Source organism: Oryctolagus cuniculus, chromosome 3 (genome assembly GCF_964237555.1).
Source record: "Oryctolagus cuniculus chromosome 3, mOryCun1.1, whole genome shotgun sequence".
Taxonomy (NCBI): Eukaryota; Metazoa; Chordata; class Mammalia; order Lagomorpha; family Leporidae; genus Oryctolagus; species Oryctolagus cuniculus.
Genome location: NC_091434.1, coordinates 80,325,194 through 80,348,154, shown reverse-complemented (window position 1 = coordinate 80,348,154; position 22,961 = coordinate 80,325,194). Strand labels below are relative to the sequence as shown.

General features: G+C 34.1%; 1 protein-coding gene and 1 pseudogene across 2 annotated transcripts in view; one reads left to right on the top strand and one right to left on the bottom strand.

Annotated features, from left to right (window-relative positions):
• The window catches only part of PSMD14 (proteasome 26S subunit, non-ATPase 14), a 111,476-nt gene that overhangs the window by 64,233 nt on the left and 24,282 nt on the right, over positions 1-22,961 (top strand). For both annotated transcript variants that reach the window (XM_051849541.2, XM_051849542.2), the window contains 3 exons: positions 2,301-2,371; positions 3,740-3,890; positions 19,641-19,748. In XM_051849541.2, the coding sequence (XP_051705501.1) occupies positions 2,301-2,371; positions 3,740-3,890; positions 19,641-19,748 (330 nt within the window). The remainder of the gene's footprint in view (positions 1-2,300; positions 2,372-3,739; positions 3,891-19,640; positions 19,749-22,961) is intronic.
• LOC108176903 (small ribosomal subunit protein eS7-like) lies at positions 12,651-19,595 on the bottom strand (annotated as a pseudogene).

The following is a 22,961-nucleotide window of genomic DNA, read 5'->3' as shown; positions in this document are numbered from 1 at the left end:
CGCTGAATATAAGTGTTAGTTACCCTGTCAAAGCAAGGAATTAGTTTGAACATTTGGTTCAAAGACTTCAAAGATTGTCTTACTTAAATTTTTGATTCATGTACATTAACTAGTTCTCATATATTGTTCCCATTTTGAAATATTTTGAAAACTATTTTATATATGCTGATAAATGATTTTTAAGCTTTTCCTAGTAAATAAATTAACTTAAAAAAACAGAAACTATAGTGAACCTTAGTTCTTTTTGCATGGGTATGATGATTTGTTTATGTGAACTATACTCTGTACAGATTTACAAGGTCATCTATTTGTTTAGAATATATTGCTCTTTCTAGAAATTTATTGTTTTGCCTTTTTGTTCAATGCATTACGTGTGTGTAGATAGAAATACATTTAAAGAAAATGGCTAAAAAGCAGTAACCATTCTACCTACCTTCTCCACCACCTACAGAGAAACAACACATAATATTCTCACTCATTTGTATTTTTTCTGAGGGATGATTTTTCTCTGCCACACAGCACTTCTCTTGTTGAGCACTGTAAAATATTTGGCTTAAAGAAATTGTCATCATAAAGATGTTTGCTATATTTGATAAATTCACTTTGATTAGGTGGATACTAGGAAATAATATTTTTAAGTAATTCTCTGTGTATATATAAATATGTGTATATGTAAATAAAATGCTCATATATTTTTATGAGCATTTAAAATACTTGCTCCAAAATACAATATATTTTCAAATCATGCAAAATAGACAATTTATGGTGGTAAACTAATTTGGATCTGCTGATTTTGTCCACCTGGATGTCTATTATGTTTATTTTTACATTTGAACATCGAGATAGAAAAACACTATATATTAACTAGATTTAAAATTAAATCTTGTATCCATCTTTTCATGTCAGCATATATAAAACACTCAGTGAAATTAATTTCTGTTACATGTGATCCTTATGTAGACATCCACTGTAATACATGATTTTTGGGATTTTTTTTTAAAGATTTATTTCTTTACTTGAAGAGTTAGAGAGGAAGAGAGAGAGTGAGCCTACATCTACTCGTTTGCTTCCCATCTGGCTGCAAAGGCATTGCTGGACTGGTCTGAAGCCAGGAGCCAGGAGCTTCTTCTGGGTCTCTCACTTGGAAGCAGGGGCCCAAGAACTTGGGCTCTCTTGTGCTGTTTTCCTAGGTGCATTAGCAGGGAGCTGGACTGGAAGTTGAACAACTGGAACTCTAACCAGCACCCTTATGGGATATTGGCGCTGCAGGTGGTGGCTTTCCACACTACACCACAGTGCTGGCCAGATTTTTAGGCTTTAATATTACTTCCATGGAAATGCTTATTTGCCAACATAAATAGAAGATTCAGATACCCATAATTACTCAATGTAGTAAAATTAGGAAGTTTTGCTTCTGGCCCCAGAGTCAGCAAACTTTTTTTTATAAATACATATATCTGTTGTATATCTTATTCTCCTCCCTTTCCTCTTCCTCATTATTCTCCTTTTTAAAATTTAAAAAAACAATTATTTGACAGCAGATTGCATATTTCTTTTCTAGAGGAACTCTCTGTTGGAATCTGATATGCTGTTTGTTTTAGTGGGAAGAAGTGTTCATGGGAAATAGATTAAGTAGATTAGATTTAGATTCCTGATGTCAGAAGAAAGCCTCTAGGAGCTATAATGGCAGCATTCTGTCATCAGAGAGATAATATGAACTCTTTATTTTTCCATGTCCTGAAACATTGGTTGATCTAGCAAAAAATTGTAACTTTTAAGATACTTGATTCTGGACTGTCTCTATTAGAGAATTTTTGTGATTGCTTTTATATTTGAGGCAATAAATTATTGTCTTACATTGGGAGAGTGGGGAAGATTTGAGCTGCATAGTTGTAGAACTTTGGATGAGATTGAAGAATCTGGTCCTTATTAGTTATCAGAGGATGGCTGTAGGAAGCATGCTTGCCTAGAAAATTCCAATAAATAATTATGGTTAGCTCAATTATTTGATATTTCTAATAAATGTACACATCTCAATAGCCATAAACTCTAGCCTAAAGGAATCCTAAAAATCATTAATTAACAGCAGTATTTGACAATTTAGAAGTGTTATTGGTATAATACTTAAAAGCGAATGAATTGAGTGGATATCAAATATGGTTATTAAAACCTATAAAGTGATTTTTGTACACCAAAAATAGGTATTTTGGGGATAGCCTTTTGCTCATTTACATTATGATACAAAGTTATTTTTTTCAAAGTTATAAAAAATTAGTCATTTTTCTTTCTTTCTTAACCAGGGTGTCAGTGTAGAAGCAGTTGATCCAGTGTTCCAAGCCAAAATGTTGGATATGTTGAAACAGACTGGAAGGTAATTATTTTAAAGTATCATTTAATGAAATAACAGGAGGGTGGGTTTTGACCTAGTGGTTAAGATACTAGTTAGGACGCATCCCATTGTGAAAGTGGCTTGGCTTAATTCCTGGCTCTGGCTTCCAGTTCCTTCTTCCACCAATACAGACCGTGAGAGACAGTGGTCAAGGCTTAAATGGTTGGTTCTTTGCCATCCACATGGGAGGCCTGATTGAGTTCCTGGCTCCTGGCTCCTGGCTCCTGGCTCCAGTTTCAGCCCAACCTCAGTCCTGCTCTGGCCATTGCTGGAGTTTGGAGAGTAAATCAGTGGATGGTAGCTTGCTCTGTCTCTTTGCCTCTCATAAAATAAGAGGGACATTTAAAAAAAAATATTTATTTATTCAGTTTATTTGAAGGCAGAGAGATGTTTTAGAAACATGCCTCAAAGTTATGGATGTTTATGAAATTAATTCCTAGGGGACAAGAGTCATGTTATTGTTATAAAATATCTATCAGTTTCTGTGCTATGCACCCACCTCCTATCTAATGTCTCTTCCCTTTAGAATCACAGAAATTTGCTAATTAGAGAACTGCCTCATATTAAAATTCTCAAGTGCCACATAGTAAACTTAGGCTGTAGTTTCCCTCTCTTTAGCATATGAAGTTACTGTCTAGTCACTTATAATTGAAAGAGCTTATTGGTTCCATGTATATGAAAGTTGCCAGTTAGTGAGATTCTGCATATTTAATCATGTTTATAGTCATATGAGTTTTAAAGACTGAGAAAGTAGAATCCAAAAATTCTTAACTTTTTTTCCCTCAGACTGAATCTCTCAATAGTTGTCATTCTCTTGCTCAAATTCTTCTACTGTGGAAAAAACTTCAAAATTAATGTTAGCAAAAGGCTCAGCAGCTGAGCAGAACAGTGCAAATTGGTTTTTGACTGAGTTCCTAGTTCTACTGCTGGTTTAATTGATATTTAATCCTTTCACAACAGTGGATCCTGGTGTCCATTGTTAAAAATGTACTCTATGCCTGGAAAGTCCAACTACCAGAGCTAAGGAGTTAAAGAGTAGATATTTACTTGAATGCTGAAAGGGTAAAAACTGGCTCTGAGAAAGTGTGGTAACAAGGTGAAAAACTGAAAGCCTTATCTACCACTGCTAATGTGCATCTCTTAATGATAGCACTCCTTTGTCACACTTATTCATTTTCGTGTTTTCTGGATAATATGGTATATGATTTCAATGTTTCTAATGGTGCTTTTTCACACCTGTGTGTTTTTCATCTCTTCTTAATTTATACCCTGTTAGTGTGTTGTTTCTTTTTATATCATAAATGTATTTCATGTTCTATTCTGAGTTTCTGAATGCCCTCTTTGTTTCAGGCCTGAGATGGTTGTTGGTTGGTATCACAGTCACCCTGGCTTTGGTTGTTGGCTTTCTGGTGTGGATATCAACACTCAGCAGAGCTTTGAAGCTTTGTCGGAGAGAGCTGTGGCAGTGGTTGTGGATCCCATTCAGAGTGTAAAAGGAAAGGTAGAGTAGATTCTAATCTTTATTGCCATCTACTGCCGCATTTTGTTTACAGATGCATAAAATAAAAATCCCTTTTGTTTTAAGAAGGATTCTTAATTACACAGAAAACTGATGTTTACTTAAACAAGAAAAGGTACAAGTCAATAAATTTGTCTTGGTATTATTAGCAATTTAGGTATTTGGAGATTTGTTTCTATCTTAGTCACACATTATCTAATCATCATGACTATCTTTAAATTTCATAAAATGAGGAGTGTTAAATCATACTAAAAGCCTTCTATATACATCTTATTACTATTTTAATAAACATTACCTTCTTTTGGGCTCAAATAGTGAATTTGGCATCGGCACAACATTAAAAAATCTGTTTAAAGGACTCTGCTCTGCAGACATTATACAGGACGTTTTCTGGAGTTGTATGTTCCAAATATTTTAGACAATGAAAACTTGCCCCGAAGATTTGATATCAGCCATTCACAATTTTGGAATGAGGATATAGATTAATAATTAAATAATTTAAATGATTCTGAAAAAAAGAGATTAACTTGCAAAGCATATTAGGTTATAGTTGTTCTTTGTTGAAATCTCTTTTGTTCTTGTTTAGTTCTTTTTTTTTTTTTTTTGTTCTTTCATTCTTTCTTTCTTTTTTTTTCTTTTTCTTTCTTTCTAGCCCCATATGCCATTTTCCTATTTCCTGCCTCATGACAGCAGGGAGCAGCTCTATTATCACCTTCACAGAGCTGTCTGCAAATGTGAGAGGCAATTCGATTTTGCTCAACCACAGGGAGAGTGGATTAGAAAAACTACAGAACATACAGAAATTGGCTAGGTGGTTACTGCTTTAAAATACTGCTGAGGTGTCTTGTTTGAGCATGTACTTCCATTGTAGTATAGAATAATTGTTAAAATAAAATCACAATACATTTATGGAATCCTTTTTATGCAGGTATTACAAATAATTTTAAAAGTACTTAGGAATAAATATTAGCTTGATATCTTTCAGACCTGGAGTTTGATAGTAGTGTAGATTACATTTACATCTGCTCACCAGCTCAAGCAAACTATAAATATGGCTGTTAAAACGTGGAGTTTTTTATCTGTCATGGATTTCAAATGTGAATATTTTCTAACATCAATTGTTATGATGTATAAAAATTGAGGTCTTCTTTAATTCATGATCCTCTTAGATGTGTTTTAACTTTTTTAGAGGCAGCAACTATTCACAAAAACAATAACAGAAACTGATATACTGGACAATTCAGAGTGTATAAATTGTGATGCTTGCTATATGCCTATATTTCAACTTACTTTATTTTTTACTAACTATATTGTTATTTAACTGATAGACATAAAATGAGTTGAAGTTCTTGATATTTATTAATGAATAAAAGTACAGTATAAACACTCTTAAGTTTAATTCTCTAATATTTAAGGCACCTTTTTAGTAATTCACTTAATAATTATTATTTTAGAAACATAAAATTAACTGATAAGGCTCACCACCAAAATAACTTATTTATAAGTAATAATTGGAACTTAATTTAAAATATAATTTTATATGGCAATTTTAGTTTCCAAATCTAGTTTAAGTATTATTTAATACTGGAATTTGCATTATTTCTAACTGATTGTAATTCACCTTAAAAGAATAAATTTCTTCGAAAGTTATAATTTAGTTTTTAAAAAAAATCTAAAATTTTGAAATCATGTATCACTAGTTTTATGTTACCAAAAATATTTTTCAAAACATTGAGTGTAAATATCATTGATGATCCACATCACTTGTTGTACATAACATAGATTCATACAGTTACATCTCCTTACATAAATACCTGGTTCTTTGTTAGTAATGCAACTTCATGTGTCTGAGTTGGGTTGTAATTTATGATTCTTTCTATGTCAGGACCTTTCAATACTATGAGTGAAATTAAATGTTAGAGTGTTCTAGTTTAATCATTAAATGTAATGGCCAGGGTATTCTAGTTAAATCATTAAATATAAGAATAGAAACTTTTAATGATGGATGGCATAGGACTCTCCCTTGCACATGATTTATCAAATCTGTCAAAATATTTAGTAAGGGTATGATTAGACCAAGAGCTAAAATGACAGTCTGTAAGTGAGTTAAGTTGGTTCTCTGTTAATTGTTTTAAAAAAACCTCTTTCCTGTGTATTTTTTACATTTCCATGTTTACAATTTCCAGTGTCATCTCATTTTGGATGATTAGATGGGCATGGACTCTTTCTTTGTAATCTCAGTTCATTCACAAGAAGTTTGATTTTCTTTTATGATGAGTTCACTAAATCTTTTTGAATAATTGAATGCCAGGTATTATGGTAGTAACTGATTTTTCAACTAATTTCAACTGATGTATTCTTTGCAGTAATCCTAGACCTAGATTACTACTACTATTACATCAGCGAAAATCAAAGAACTTTGCCAAAATCAGACCATAAATAAGCAGCACAACAAGAGTATAATTCCAGGTTTATATAATTTTACAGCTCAAGCTTTTTACTGTTTCATATTTTACTGTTTTGAATGAGACAATCAAAGTAACTCAGGAATGAAAAATAAATACCAGAAGTCATTGCAGAGCTTTTTTTTTAAAACTCCTTTCAGCTTAAGTGAAGGGGAAAAGCTATATGTCCTTGAGTTCTCAGAAGTTCTCCGTACTACTTACAGTGGGTACTATGTATTGTTTGATTTTCCCAACTGGCATTTGTTCTGTTAATTTTAAAAAGCAACTTAGGCATATCCCTGTCGTTTTTTGTGAAATCTCTAGAACCAAATATTAAGACTGACATCAATAATAAGATGCATTGTGTGATGAAACATCCATGTTATTCTGTATGTGATGTAGTATTAAATGTTTTTAAATGATATAAATGAAAAATTAGTGATAACTGCGTTCATAATTTAAATGGAAAGAAAGCTCTTAGAAATTACCGTTGGCCTCTGTAATCAGTTAAATTATTTGCAAGATTCTATTTCAGTTTTTAGTTTATTTGTAAAATACATGCATTCAAAGACTTTTAAAACATTAGTTCTCAAGTGGCACAGTGGCAACCTCTTGTTTAATGTTCTATTATCTTGGATGTTCAGCCCACAACTGGACTTGATGCAATTGTAAATTTAGAAGTTAATTCAACTTGTAATATGACCATACTTCTTTTGTAGGGCTAAAAGAATTATTACTTGAGGCAAAATCATAAAACTAACATACAATATGCTAATGATATTTAGCCTATTTCTTTCTTTCTTTCCTTATTTAAAAGTTAGAGTTACACAGAGAGAGGGAGAGACAGAGAGTAACATGTTTATTAAAAGATAATACTGCTTCAGAGAACTCATTTTCCTTGACAGGATTTTCCTTAGTAAATGTTCATAAAATCATAAAATCATTGTTTTTTCCTCTGTTTTGAAAACAATTAAAAATACCTGGCTGTTTATTCCAAATATAGCTTCCCACCGGCTGGGTTTGCTTGAAATATTTTTTATTTAATCTGATCAGAAATACTCAATAGATTTAAAAGTGTGATATTTATCTGTTTATAAATTAGCTCATCATCAGGTCATTCTTAATTATACCTGATGTGCTTGTGTGCTAATGATTCCAAGGTACAAAATAAGCGAAAAGAAGATAATTTACATGCACTTAGTCTCACTAGTGAGCAAGATAACATTCCATCAATTATATACTGATATCATACTAATAACAGTGCAAATATATAATATCGCTTGTTTCTGTAAGTATTAAATAGGTTGCTCAGAGACAGAAATAATTCAACAAATATCTATTGTATCAGCTGTACAAATAGCAGAAGTTTGGGCTGAGTTCTGAGGGGTAGGAAGGCAGGACATCATTCAGAAAAGAGGAGCTTGTACCATGTGGGAAAAATGTGGAAATAGTATCATTCCAGGTGGTTAAACCTGTTCAGTCTTCTTTCAGGAAGACTGGAGTGTAAAATGTGTGGTTTTATGGCTGCTTTTGTTTTTTTTTAATCAGCGTTTTACTAAAAATGGGACTCTGGAAATAAATACAAATACAGGAGGAAGGTCAGGGATTGAATGTTAGAAGAGCTTACCTTTTATTTTCAGATATTCAGAAGGTTATGACTTTTTAAAGGTGTGTGGGGGGAATATTTTACTTTTCCTAGAAACTTTTTATTAGAAAGTTTTAAGATGGTGAAAGTTTTTTTTTTTTTTTCAAAGATTTATTTGTTTATTTGAAAGTCAGAGTTACAGAGAGGGAGAGACAGAAAGAGAGAGGTCTTCCATCTGCTGGTTCACTCCTGAAATGACTGCAAGTCAGGCTGAAGCCAGGAGTTTCATCCAGCTCTCCCATGTGAGTACAGGGGCCCAAACACTTGGGCCATCTTCTGCTGCTTTTCCCAGGCCATTTGCAGGGAGCTGGATCAAAAGTATAGCAGCCTGGACTCAAACCGGCACTCATATTGGATGCTGGCGTCACAGGCGGTAGACTTGCCATACCACAATGCCAGCCCCAGTGGACCTTTTAAACTTCTCAAATAGTAGTTTTGTTTTGGCTTTTCTTATTATTTAAAAAAATATTGTGTAAAGCAGGACATAGACTAATGAAGAGAACGGGATTTGGGATCTGAGATGAGACCACTGTTTTTTGTTTTTTGTTTTTTTTAATTTTTTTTTTTTTTTTTTTTTTTTTTTTTTGGACAGGCAGAGTGGACAGTGAGAGAGAGAAACAGAGAGAAAGGTCTTCCTTTGCCGTTGGTTCACCCTCCAATGGCCGCCGCGGCCAGCGCGCTGCAGCCGGCACACCACGCTGATCCGATGGCAGGAGCCAGGTACTTATCCTGGTCTCCCATGGGGTGCAGGGCCCAAGCACTTGGGCCATCCTCCACTGCACTCCCTGGCCACAGCATAGAGCTGGCCTGGAAGAGGGGCAACCGGGACAGAATCTGGCGCACCGACCGGGACTAGAACCCAGTGTGCCGATGCCGCAAGGCAGAAGATTAGCCTAGTGAGCCGTGGCGCCGGCCCAAGAGACCACTGTTACAAAGTCTCATTTTTCTCTCTTCCTTAGAACATCACCTTTTAGGAACTGCCTCAAAGTATTTGGAATATCATGAGATGATATATGTAGGGTTAGAGTGTACATGTCATTAGGATGTGTGCTTCATTTGTAATGGAAATTATTAAAACTGAATGTTTTAAAGACTAGAATGCAAATTTTTCTGAAAATTTTGCTAAGAACAGGTCTATAATGTCTAACTTGTTTGGATTTTGAAAGATAATTGTAATGACTTCAAAGAGATGAAGATTTAACCCTTTATTTTGTGTCCTGATTAATTTAGGAATGCTCTTTTGATTCATCTATTTTTTATTGAGCACTTACTATTTTCCAAGATATTTCCTTTGGGCATGATGAAAAGGAAAATGAACAGATTGCATTGAAACTCTGGCCTATGAATTACACTTACCTATTTTGTATCTTACTCACTACTGCTGTCTACTATTGTGTCGTCCACACTATTGGGACTTATTTGAGGGAGAAATCATTTCATACCTTGGAATTTACATAATGCCTAACAAAATGTAGCTTTTCATAAATATTGGTTAAAAAGATCAAGGAATGAATCAAAGTCAGTGTTTAATTATTACCAACTGATTTTTTTTGTTTTTAGCATATGAAAAGAACTGCAGTTAATTTTGTATAGAAAGATATTTTTATATCTTGCCAGTCAGAACCATTTATAAATGACTGAAGCATGAAATTAACAAGGTCGCTTAGCCAGTTTGCTCATGGATATTAGCCTTGATGAATTTTAACCTTGTATAATCAGAGCTAGAGTTCAAGTTTAATTTTGTCTTCTGAAAATAGTGATTGCTGCTATTCAAAAGATTCCCTTTTGATTACTATCCCATAAAGATCAGTTGGGTTGGGTAGTCCCAATCCCAAATTGTAACACACATACTCCTTTTGTTGTCTAGCTTTCCAGCCTGAAAGAGAAAAATTGGAGTAGAACATATAAAAACTTTATTTAAATTCTTGTTATAACTTGTAAATATACCTTTCTAACTCCTGGAACAAATTTAGTTCATGAATTATCTTTTGATTGATTTCTGTTTTTCATTTTTGTTATCAGCTTAAAGTTTTATACTTTGAGGTCTTGTAAGGATACCTAAGAAAAAGTGCTAATCCTTTTCCTGCTAGAAAAATTTAACACTTTACAGCATATGTAGCTATATAATCAGAAATTGTCAGCTAGGAATCTAAAGGCAATTTTTATGTTTAAAATTCTAAAAGAATAAACTTATTTAGAGGTAACAGTTCTTTTAAAGCTTATGGTATTAATAATATAATCTAAGCTAATTTATTTTCCTTTAGTACTTGCTCTTCATTTTGAATATTGTGAATTTCATTTAACTCCACTGTTCAAGTAAAAATACAGTAAAAGGTTTAAAAACGTACCATTATCTATAAGAATATTATTTATGGTGTCTTTTGCTTCTTCAGTGCTTTTCTTTCCCTAGTCAGCTAATTATCCCTGGTTATTCACACAACAGACATTTGTTGATTACTAAGATATACACTGAAAATATAAAGAATAGTAAGTCTGCTCCTGTTCCTTAGCCAGTTTTAGACCAGCAAACAGATACTACAACTTTGATTAAGAGGCTTTTTCAGAGTCCATGTATATTAATTTAGAAAATCATATTTGAAGTTTTAACATTAGCCAAGGGTTAATTGTAAGGATTTTTCTGAACCCGGGACTTAGTTTTGACAGGCTTTATTTGTTATTATAATTTCCTAAAGTGAACAGAATTGATTACAGTAGTAAATTTTCTTCATAGTCATAGTTGATTCCTCAGTGGTTATTCTTAGGCTGCTAGTAAACTTACTCACAGATGTTCACTACCATTTTTCACATTCCAGAAAGCTTTACTGTGTATAAATTTTTATTCCAAATTAAGCACAAATTAGTGCTTTGTGATATTTGTGTTTTTCAATGTCACATGTTTAGTAGAAGTGTTTACTAATTTAAAATTAAACAGTTATCAGAAAATGGGAAGAATATATTTTGTTAAAGTGATTAGTTTTTTAGGATTTATTTTGTTTATTTGAAAGGTAGAGTTATAGAGAAAGAGGGAAAGAAAGATCTTCCATCCATTGGTTCACTCCCTAAATGGCCACAACAGCCCGGTCTGTGCTAGGCTGAGGCCAGGAGCCAGGAGATTCATCTGGCTCTCTCATGTGGATGTAGGGGCCCAAAAGGACTTGGGCCATCTTCCACTGCCTTCCCAGGCACATAAGCAGGGAGCTGGCTTGGAAATGGAGCAGCCAGGACTTGAACATGCACTCATGTGGGTGCTGGCATTGCAGGTGGCAGCTTAATCTGTTATGCCACAATGCCAACCCCTAGTTGTTTGTTTTTTTTTTTTTTTAATAGATAGTGGATTATCGTTTTTCCCTTTCTTTCTACAAGAAAAATAAACATATAAATACAAATGTCAAAACTTCACATAGAAGACTAAACAGAAATGTTTATTGCAGTTTTTCATTCCAGTTGTTCTGCAGCATGTTTTGTTAGGCCAGAAAATCTTACAGAATGAATATTCAAAGAATGAAACACAAACTTTGTGGTTACGTAACTGGATCTAATACTAGTTTTTTCTTGCTTCTGTGTTAGGATAGCTGTTAAACCAAAAAGCTTGGTGATAAAGAGTACTGTTGGCATGGTATTATTTACTGGTTTGATATCTCATTTAATTTGCTTAATTCCTCTAAACCTCACTTTCCTCATCCATAAATTGAGAATAGTTACCTCTTGGTTGTTGAAAGTATTAGCAAGATAATTTCTATATGGTAATATATTAATAAGCAAAGTAAAAAATACTTTAAAGTAATATACAGCAAAATAATTGGCCTTTCCATATTTTTCCTGCTAATTGCCTTGTCTATTGAGAGATGATAGTTTGTGTGTCTTTTTTTTTTTAAGATTTATTTATTATTTATTTGAAAGGCAGAGTTACAGAGAGGGAAAGGAAGAGAGAGACACAGAGAGAGAGAGGTCTTGTATCCTCTGGTTTACTCCCCAAATAGTTGCAATGGCCGGAGCTGTTTCAATCTGAAGCCAGGAGCCCCTTCCGGGTCTCCCACTTGGGTACAGGGGCCCAAGGACTTGGTTCATCTTCTTCTGCTTCCCCAGGCCATAGCAGAGAGCCGGATTGGAAGTGGAGCAGCCAAGACTCAATTCAGTGCCCATATGGGATGCCAGCATTGCAGACCAGGGCTCTAACCCACTGTGCCACCACACTGGCCCCAGAGAGGGATGGTAGTTTGAAGGATATAATTTATATTTTTCTTTGAAGGCAGAGTTACAGCACAAAACGTCTAAGTCCCTTATTCTCCTCATCATGTTGCTCTACTGCCATGCTAACGTGTGTGGACCCTAGTACTCAGGCTTTTTATTCCTTTATTTTAATATGGAACTGTCAACAGGCACAACAGTTGTTATTAGTTTGTATACTACTGGGGGATCAGAAGTCACTTGTTGATTTTATATAGGCTGACTGAGTGGCCCCCAGACAGAATTGGCACTCTGAGTTGGTATTAGATAAGTGACCATAGGCAGTGGTTTCTTGCAGTTCATTAGTATTCACTTAGGAGTTCAATTTAGTCACACATGAGTCTAGAAACAACTACAGCTATCATGCAGGAGTATCAAGATTCTAGGCATATTAAATCGTTTATTTTTATGTGTGTGAACTGTATTTTATTTAGTCAATTTTGTTTCATGGAAATTCTGGGAACTCAATTTAAAATCCTTGCCTGTGAACTGCTTATAGATAACCAGAAAAAGTTGCAACCTTTTGTTTCATATTGTTTTTGCTGTGCTTTGTCCTTTATGAGCTGGCTGCCATCCAGCTTTACATGGATTCCCTCTCCCACAGTTTCACTTGGGAAGACCAAGTCCCCTGGGATCAAATCATTTGTGGTTGTCAGAGTGCAGTTCCTGGAGCACTTTTGCTGGCTTTTAGTAGAGTTTTTTTTGAGTTGGCTTAGGCAGAATTTTCTTCTGAGTAGTAAAGACAACATGTTTTCCTCTAAACTTTTTCTCCAGTTCATATACTAGCCAACTTGGATTTTCTGGAAATGTTTTTTGTTGAGGAATGGCAACAAAGATTATGATAGCTTTCTGGCCACCACCAAACTACAGTTTCCTTGGCTACTATGTTGAGCTCCCTTAGCTGAGCCTCGAGGTCTGAGTTCATCCCCATCACCAGGAGTACCTGGAAGATGCCTAACTTGAATTCATCTGCCTTCTTGCCATTGGACTTTCCAATCTTGGCATTCAAGCTGAATGTGATTTCTTGTGGTTGAGCGCCACCTGAAGAAAGAGCTATTAGGTAATATTTTTTAAAAATTTTTATTTATTTATTTGAAAGGCGGACTTACAGAGAGGCAGAGACAGAGAGAGAGATCTTCCATCCGCTGGTTCAGTCCCCAAGTGGCTGCAACAGCTGGAGCTGCGCTGATCCAAAGCCAGGAACCTGGAGCTTCTTTGGGTCTCTCATATTGGTGCAGGGCCCCAAGCACTTGGGCTGTCTTCTGCTGCTTTCTCAGGCCATAGCAGAGAGCTGGATCAGAAGTGGAGCAGCTGGGACTCAAACTGGTGCCCATATGTGAAGCTGGCATTACAGGTGGTAAATTAACCCACTATGCCACGGCACCAGCTCCTACTAGGTAATTTTTAAAAATATATAATATTTAATTTTACTACATACTTTTCCCTTTAATTATGAATTTTCCTAAGGAAATACATGTCTTAAAATACATCTTCCTGATTTACTATTGGTTTTTTTCATATGCCAAATGTCTCTGGATGCCAAATTTGTAATTGTAATTTGGTTTTAGGGCAACTTTTTCCTATCTTTAACACTGTTTAGAAAAGCATTACTCTGCTTTGTTAACTGTACCAGTTTGTATACTTCAAGGATCAGACACCAAAATGAGAGTAGACACGTGAGAGATTTGTTGCAAGAAACACCTGTGATAAAGTGATAAAAGGGAGAACCTTAGGACAGCTGTGCAAATATGACCCCATGAAAGGCGAAAGGAAAGATGGGATTAGGGAGGAGGAGCCTCAGACTGCAATGTAGTTCTGAAAAACCTTCAGCCAGGCTGATGGGAGTCCTTGAGCCAAAGTTACTCTTCTAGGGAAATCCGTTTTTTGGCAGAAATGGCTGGGTTCTACTACCACTCCTGTGTTCATTCCTTGACTGCGAGCAGCCAAAGGGAGGTATGATCAGGTGTGAATACCCAATAGATCCAAAGGTGTAGCATCTGGAGCTTTTAAGTAAGTTATGCTCTATAAAGTGGGTTCTGCAGAAAGGAGATCTGAGCTATGACCATCACAGTTAACAACAAAAAGAACTGTAGTGGCAGACACACATGTATTATTTTATTTAATCTTGCTACCAAATTAAAGTATCATCATGAGCAAATGAAGAGATTGAAAAATTAAATAACTTGTCCTAGGTTGCTTAGCAAGTGATAGACCCAGAATTCTAACTTGGCTAGATTTTGACACCAGAGTGCCTCAGGCACTGACTATATGCATACACTGTTAAAAAAAAAAAATTCTGCTAAACTTTATTTTCTAGATTAAATTCTTTTTACCATGTTTCATAAATCTAAAAATGTCTAATTACCTTTTGAGTGCTAGTTTCTAAAGATCAATTTGTTTTCATTAAGGCATATATGTTCAGAACTTGTGGCTTTACTCTTTGAATTTTGATGCATGTCTTCACTTGTCAAAAAGTACATTATGCTGGTTACACCCCATCCCCCTTTTCTCCCACTATATTGAAGTTGTACTACAGATCTCTAGCTACAGTAAGCAATTCTCTGAGGATGAAGAAAGAAAATGTACATACACATAGGAATTTCTTTTCCAGAGCTAAAATTGACATTTTATAAATAATTTCCGTGTTGCAAACTTGAGACTAAGAAATCACAGCAGTTCAGTGATATGCATTTGGCATGAGTCAGTTTTAGTTCTTAGTGCTTTTCATTGGAAATGGCATAAAAAGTAAGATTTCTCTGAATTTTTTATGCTGTGGGCTTACAAGAGACATAAGATGTTTTTCTTTTATAGATGTGTGGCAGTGCATGGCAGCAGAAGTAACGAAATGGTCACAAACCCCAGCAGTACTTCCCAGGTCACATGCACTCTTAATTTTTAAAGAATCTAGAAGCAACCTAAGCAGTTGATAACAGGTCATTTCTAGGTGATAAAGCTATTTGATATGGGATTCTGCTTTCCTTTCCCACCTCTCATTTTCATATTCATTTATAGATTTACTTTGTATGGTGGTGGGTTTGTATGTTTTTAAATGTATAACCCACCTAGTAACTAAATTCTCACCTTTTTTTTCTTTCTTTAGTGTTTAACATTGATTTTGATGTCTTAAATTTGTTTCTTTTAAGCTAAGATTATTGCTATTTTATATACATTACAATGAACTGACCTGTTGGGTTATGGAAGATTCAGATTGCTTTGGGTATTTTTAAGCTCAAGTAAATGCATTATAAATTCTAAAGATGTTAGTCTTATTCTATCTTATATACTTCCCATAGTCATTGACTTCAATATAAGTTCAACTGGAAATGCCAGAGGCAACTACTATAAAAAATAGAGGGAGAGGGGAGAAAAATGAATTACAGTAGCTACTACCAAAAACACATTTGTATTAAACTAATTTGGAGAGCTCTACTTTAAACATAGCTCCCTTTTAATGTAAAATTAAGAATTCTGGATTGGTACTTCAGAAATTTAGTTTTGTTTTTCATTGACCTAGCAGTTGATATGAAAATATGAATTTAAAATAAAATAGCATATTGGATGAACTGTACTTATTAAAGAAGCCAAAAAATTAAGTATTAAAGTGAAATTGAAAATGGCATTTTAAGTCCTAACTCATATTTGTCATTAAAATGAAATAACAAGTCATTGACCCTTGAGTGTGTTTGCAATAAAAATTGAACTCAGCATTGTTTTTAAAACTATTTTGCTTTTATAAGCTAAGACAGATGTACAAAAAAGATGCAGTTTTTATTTTGTATTGGCAGCTTCCAAATATTTAGTATCTATTTCCAAGAGTTGCAATTAGTAAAGCAACCATGGTACTGAAATCTGCACATCCCACAAGCTAATTATATTTGCAAGGTCAGAGTGAATACATATTTTCAGAAAAATAAAGGGTTATATAAATATGTGTCTTCTACTTGGCTGTTATATCACAGTTTGTTGATCTGGAGTATAATGTGTACAATTCACAAATTTGTCTGATAACAGAAAGTGGTGTGTGATTGTGTTTATTTTACTAACCAGTATATTCACAGCAATCACTTCCAAATATCTCTCCAGTAAAGATGTGTTAATTACAAAACAGACAAGGTCTTCTATTATATTAAAGCTACTAACAAGAAGACAGCAGGAATCACACATGTAAATAGCATCATCAACCCCTATTTTAGTCCTCTGTTTTGATCTGTGAGTTGCGCATAGACCAAAGGTGCTATTAAAGACTGAGTGTATGAAATAGGCAGCATTATATGAACAAAATTTATTCAACAAGAAAACAGACCTTTAACATGAATTTAACAAGCCTGAGAAATTATAAACTATCATATGCTGCAGATTCATGCAGTGATAATAAACAAAAAAGGAAAGTAAGAGGTTTCCCTAAGCTAGCCAAACTGCTAATGGTTTTGTTATAAGCTGTCTACTGTTGCAGTGACCTCTGAAAAGTCTCAAGGCACTTGTACCACAAAGAATTAAACGGTCAGGCTGGTGAATAGAGATTCAGTGTGGTGTGCAGGTCTTCAGCCTGGAAAGGAATTCTAAATATCTAGCATCGTATACCTGAAAATATTCTTCATATTTTAGCTTAGGGGTTTTTGTTATGGGCTAGGGGGATATTTTTTTGTGCAAAGTTTTTGGTTTAATTATTGTTTGAGTTTTTAAGACAAACTGAACTGGTTTAACACTTATATAGTTAAAAATGAACTATTTTAGAAAAATCATAACTTCAAAAGATGGATTATTCTATTAATATCTCTTAATTAATTACCTTAATTAATTCTTGGGATTTTGTTGTTGTTGTTGTTCAGTATGTTCTTTCTGTTCTTAACCATGGAGGGACCACATTATTGTCATTCTATTGTATCATGCAGTAAATATACAAACATGGAGAAACGCCTTTAGCTTGTACACACCTCCAAGTATTCACCAGGGCTTTTTCTTGAATCTTACTGTGGTATAATTAACACCTTCATCACCCATTGCTCATTAGTGCACTGGACATTAATGAGTCTATTTTGATAGGTTGCTGTAAAGGAGAAACCCACTTATTCTCCTAGCAGAAAAAGCAATTATAAAATTGTACAGAAATTAAAATGTAGACTATATTGCCATATTTGTATTTTTATTGCATACTAAATCTAATTTTGGTCTGCAGGTTGTTGAGCATGTTAGTTTTCTTAAAGCAGTTGCTATAGTGATGGCAGCAAATTCCTTTAATCTTAGTTGTAAAGTGATCATTTTCTATTGGCTATTATATTGCTGCTCAGGAATTGTCAGGCTAAACATATCATTTCATGTAGGCCATTATTTACCAGTTGAACACAATATTAATATTCTTGAATTTTCTCTTAATTTCTTAATAGGGTTAAACATTTAAAAATCTTATATTTGTGGTTAGCTGATCATCATATATATATCTACTTAAATAGTATTTTCATTTCCTTTTTATGACGTTCCATACCCTTTTGTATTAAATAACTGCTGTTTTAGTTTGAAAGAATTCAGTATAAAAAGTTTACAAGAATTTTCATAGTTTTGTGAAAGTATTTTTTCATACACATGATTTTACTGAAATCTTAAATGGAGTCATAGAACCAAAATTATGTTTTTGCTCTTAAATATTTACTATTAATAGGGTGGCAATTCTTTATTCTGCATTTAAATTGTGTGGCTATCTGTGAAAGTGATCTCTGCCCCCTCCTTTGCCAACATTTTAACTTAATCTTTTTATGTTTTGTACCATAACATATATTATGTTATGTAAGGGAATTTTACTTGTATGTATTTTTTAAACAATTGTTTCAAATTATATTAACATCTGAATGAAGTATAACTATTATAACCTTTTGTTTTGCTTTATGGAGAACGAAAACATGACTAGAAAAAGTTTAAATAAGCAAGCTAGACTATATTCATTTATATATAAATGTGAAAGTTAAATCTGGATTAAGGTTATTGCATAAAAAGAGAGAAAGAGTTTTCATAAACTATTAAATCATTCATGTTCTGGGAATGCATGGTTCTGTTTTGAACCAGGAAAAATCTTTGGGAAAATTTGAACTTTCTTTCTTTTTTGGCTGATTATTGCGGACCAAAGACATAGATTGAGTCACTTGTCATAATGTTTTGGGTTTAGTTTGTATCTTGTGTTGTAATCTTTGGATCTTTCATGGCATCGTTAGCAAGGGTGATTTTTCATTCTTTAACAGACAGCCTGTAGTAATACTATAAACATTTTCAGACTTGATTTCATTTCAGTTGACTTGTCCTGAAAATAAATCTTATTTTTAACTTCTCAGTTATTGAGTAAATGTAAATAATATTTTAATCTCATTTTCTAGCCTCAAACAATAATTATATGAATAAGAATAAATCTAGTTGATATTAGCCTTTAAAATATTGGTGAATCTCAGTTGCTCAGCACTTTAAAGGTCAAATCTAAAAGTTCTATATTGTTTTGCTTTAAGATACTTTTATGTGGCAAATGTATTGACTTAAATTCCCCTAAAGAGTCAATCTGTCTTGAAGACACATGCCTTCACATGAAACTTTACAGTTTTGAAAGCTTTATAACAAGTTCCTCTATCTCCATTATATTAAACATAATCAAGACAGCAAAAGGATACTATGTGGTTCTTGTTAATCTCCTAATAAATAAGAGCTAACAGTATTATATCATGAAAGAGTTTACATGAAGTCTTTCTGTACAGAAGATGCCTATTGTTGCTTCTTTACTGTGAACCTAGAGCCATGTCATTCTATACCATATTCCTGGCTTAAAGCATGAATGACCTTGGTTTTCTTATATTGTGCCTCCTATGCTTGACAGTGGCTTGGACTTTTAAGGCCATCAGGCAAGGTATAACATCTTTCATAGTCACAAGAAGTAAAAGGTATCTGACTAGAAGAGAAGATGTGGGCAAGTGCCTTGCTGGCTGTAATTTTGTTGTCATTTCAAGTACTGTAGTGGTATAATTGATGTGACAGGGCTGGGCTTTGAATGTGGTCCCTTAGCTTGTGCTCACTTTCAGTTTTAGTTTTTCTGTCATTCATTTTGATTAGGTAAAATTTAGGTGACAAACATATGCATGCCAATGAAGGTGGTTTGGTGTAAAGTTTAGAATTGACGTATTTCAATAAGAAAGATGCAAAGTTAATATTTTTCTTTATTGCTTCATGGAAATTGCAATAATTGATGTCACCTTACATTACAAGATAGAGGTTGGTGTGCTGATGGCACCATCAGCAGGAGGTTCTTTTTTATTAATATTATAATTAAATGATTTTCTGGAAATAGGCCAGAAACAGATGCAAGTTGATCATACCTTGTCTACTATTGCTTGGTATCATCATTTGCTTTTATAAAAGAATTGACTTGACTCTTTGCTTTTACAGGTTGTTATTGATGCCTTCAGATTGATCAATGCTAATATGATGGTCTTAGGACATGAACCAAGACAAACAACTTCAAATCTGGGTCATTTGAACAAGCCATCTATCCAGGTAATGCCTGTATTTGATAATGTATTAACTCTTACATTTTAAAAACCTGCTATACATAGTCATTTTAAGGCCTAATTCATAGTATTTTAATTGGCTTGCAGTTAATTCTTCCTGTGTTTTAAAAGAGAAGTATGGAAATATTGCAAAAGTTAAATCTGCTCAAATGAAATTATTTTTGGTGGGGTCTTTTTATTTGCCTACCCAATTTTGAGAACACTCTTTTTGGGAGCATAGTAGAGCCTTTATCTTCAGAATACCTTGATATAGCATGGTTAACATTATAGAAAAGGACCAATAGGAGTTTCATGTGGAGGGCATTGGCTGTCATCGTCGATTGGTTAGGAGACATTTCTCAGAGTAGAAAATAAGGGGAGAAAGTGTTTATATATGTGTGTGTGTGTGTGTGTGTGTGTGTGTATAAAAGATTTATTTATTTATTTGAAAGGCAGTTAGAGAGAGGCAGAGGCAGAGAGAGAGAGAGAGAGAGATCTTCTGTCTGCTGGTTCACTCCCCAAATGGCCACAACAGCTGGAGCTGGGCCAATCCGAAGCCAGGATACAGGAGCTTCTTCCAGGTCTCCCACATGTATGCAGGGGCCCAAGCACTTCGGCCATCTCCCACTGCTTTCCCCAGCCATATCAGAGAGCTGGATGGGAAGTGGAACAGCTAGGACTTGAACCTGTGCCCATGTGAGATGCCAGCACTGCAGGCAGCAGCGATACTCTCCATGCCCCAGTGAAGGACCAAGTGTTGTATATTTTAAGAGGGCCTCAGAAGCAATTCCGTAACAGTACTTAAACTTTTCTTCCTTTTTTATATAATCCCCATTGATTTTTTTTTAAGATTTATTTATTTATTTGAAAGGCAGAGTTACAGAGAGAGAGACAGAGAAGGCGAGAGGGAGATAGAAATCTTCCATCTGGTGGTTTGCTCCCCACATGGCTGCAATGGCTAGGGTGGGGCCCAGCTAAAGGCAGGCACCAGGAGCTTCTTCATGTCTCCCATGTGAGTGCAGGGGCCCAAATACTACACTGCTTTCCCAGACATATTAGCAGGGAGCTGGATTGGAAATGGAGCAGCCGGGACTGGAACCTGCGCTCATATGGGATGCTGGTATCACAGGCGGTCGCTTAACCTGGTATGCTACAACACCAGTCCCAATAATCCCCATCTTTAAGATAAATTCTATAAAGTGCATCTATACATTTTTTGTGAGAGCTTATATCTTGTTGTTTTTTTTTTTTTTCTAATGATATTAAGCGCCATTTTTGGCATTATTGGTGTTTGGACACTTAATATCCTCTTGAGTGATCAGTGTTTTCTTTGTATCATTCACATGCCTCATTGTTTTAATACAAATCTTTGTCTACAAAGATTATTGTAAATGTGTTTTTGAATGAACCACAGCCAGTGCCTATATAGTTAATTACTTCTCTGAAGATTAATTAAAAAGACAATAATACCATGTTTGGTTAAACAGAACACATAAGATAATGTTATTGCTCCTCCCCTTCTGAAACCTTGCTGTGTTATAAGATTGTCTTTTGGGAGTAACGGCTTTGACAATTAATCATGTTTAATCCTTGGTTACATTTTGATAGCTTCGTACTTTAAAATGCTTCACTTTGAGGCAGTCACTCATCTGAAATGTTCATCAAAATGAGAAGTTTTTGTTTCAAAGGATTGAAGTGTATTATTTTTGAAAAAAATTTTTACAAGGGAAAACTGAAGAATATAATGAGTATGAAATAAGCTACCAGTGATTTTGATTGGGCACAGACAAGCCCATACTTGCATATTCCAAGAGAATATATTATTGGACCTGTTTAGCCTGTGATAATGACCTTTCTTATAAACCCCCATAGCATCATACTGCTTCATTATTTTTTGCAAAAGGTTAAGTAGCATCTCACTATCCAAGATCATTGTGATTTCTACATAGTATGTTTCTGCCAGAAGTTTTTACTAATTGCAAGTCAACAGCCACCTGTTGCAGATTTTTTTTTTAAATTAAAGCACTGGTTTTTAACCTTATAATTTGAGTATAATCCATATTAAAATTATTTCTTTCTGCATCAGTCCAGTTTTTATTTTTTAATCATACTTTGTCATTTATGATTTTAGGTAAAAATGAAACAGTTTCCAAAACTAAGTTAAATAGCCTGTAAATATAACAACTATTGCATCATTATTTTTCCTTTAATTTTAATTTATTTTGCCTTCCAGTTTGAATCTGTAAATATATTTGTTTTCAGAGTTTATATAGTGCCCATGAAAATGACATCTATCTAGGTGCTGCTTTACAGTTTTAAGAGAATATCAATACTAAACCTCACAAATGGGATCAATCCAAAAAGTGACAGAATAAAACATCACCTTGAAACACATTAATTTTTTAAGACAAGCTAGAAAGAAAGCAACTCAGAACAAGCTGAAATGAGTAGTGACAGCCACAATAGAATTTTAAGTTTTAGCAGCAGAATTGTTAAGTTAGGGATCAGAAGCCTTTTAGAAATGCCATGCCTTTTATTTTGAAGGGGATGTTAGCTGATGTTGAGGGCCTTGCTCCTAAATCAACTTCCCCGTAGTAGTGATAGAAATCTGACAGAAGCCATTGCTGGTGGTCACTAATGACTCTAATATTGATTTCTTTAGAATTGTACTTAAATTCATAGGGGAAAATTAAGATTACATTGTAGAACACTTAATAATTTGGGGAAAGTTCAAAATATTATAAAAGCTAATAAAGTTACTTTTTACTTTATATCTAAGCTCATATGAGAAAAGCAATAATAATTAGGTGAAGGGGAAAATTGTAATACCTATCAAGGCTTTTATAATAGTATAGAAGACTATATTATTTTGTTCTTGGAACATTTGATCATTATTGTCCAATGTTTAGAATTGAGAATTATCAAGCACTTATTTTAGTAACTAAAATTTTTAAATGATTCCTCTAAATACCATTCACTTTGAAGACTGGTTGTCAGCCTCATAGAAATTTAGTAAATATTAATGCACAGATATATGTGCTCAGACTGTGGGTATCTAAGTGTAGTTTTAAGTACAATTGTATTGTGTAACAGTTAAACTATTTGAAAAATATTTTTGATAATTATTGAGCATAACAGTTATAAAATGATTTCACAGAAAAGAGCAGTTGTGATCATTTTATAGATTAGGAAATCAAGGCCAGGAAATTGAGTTGTTTAG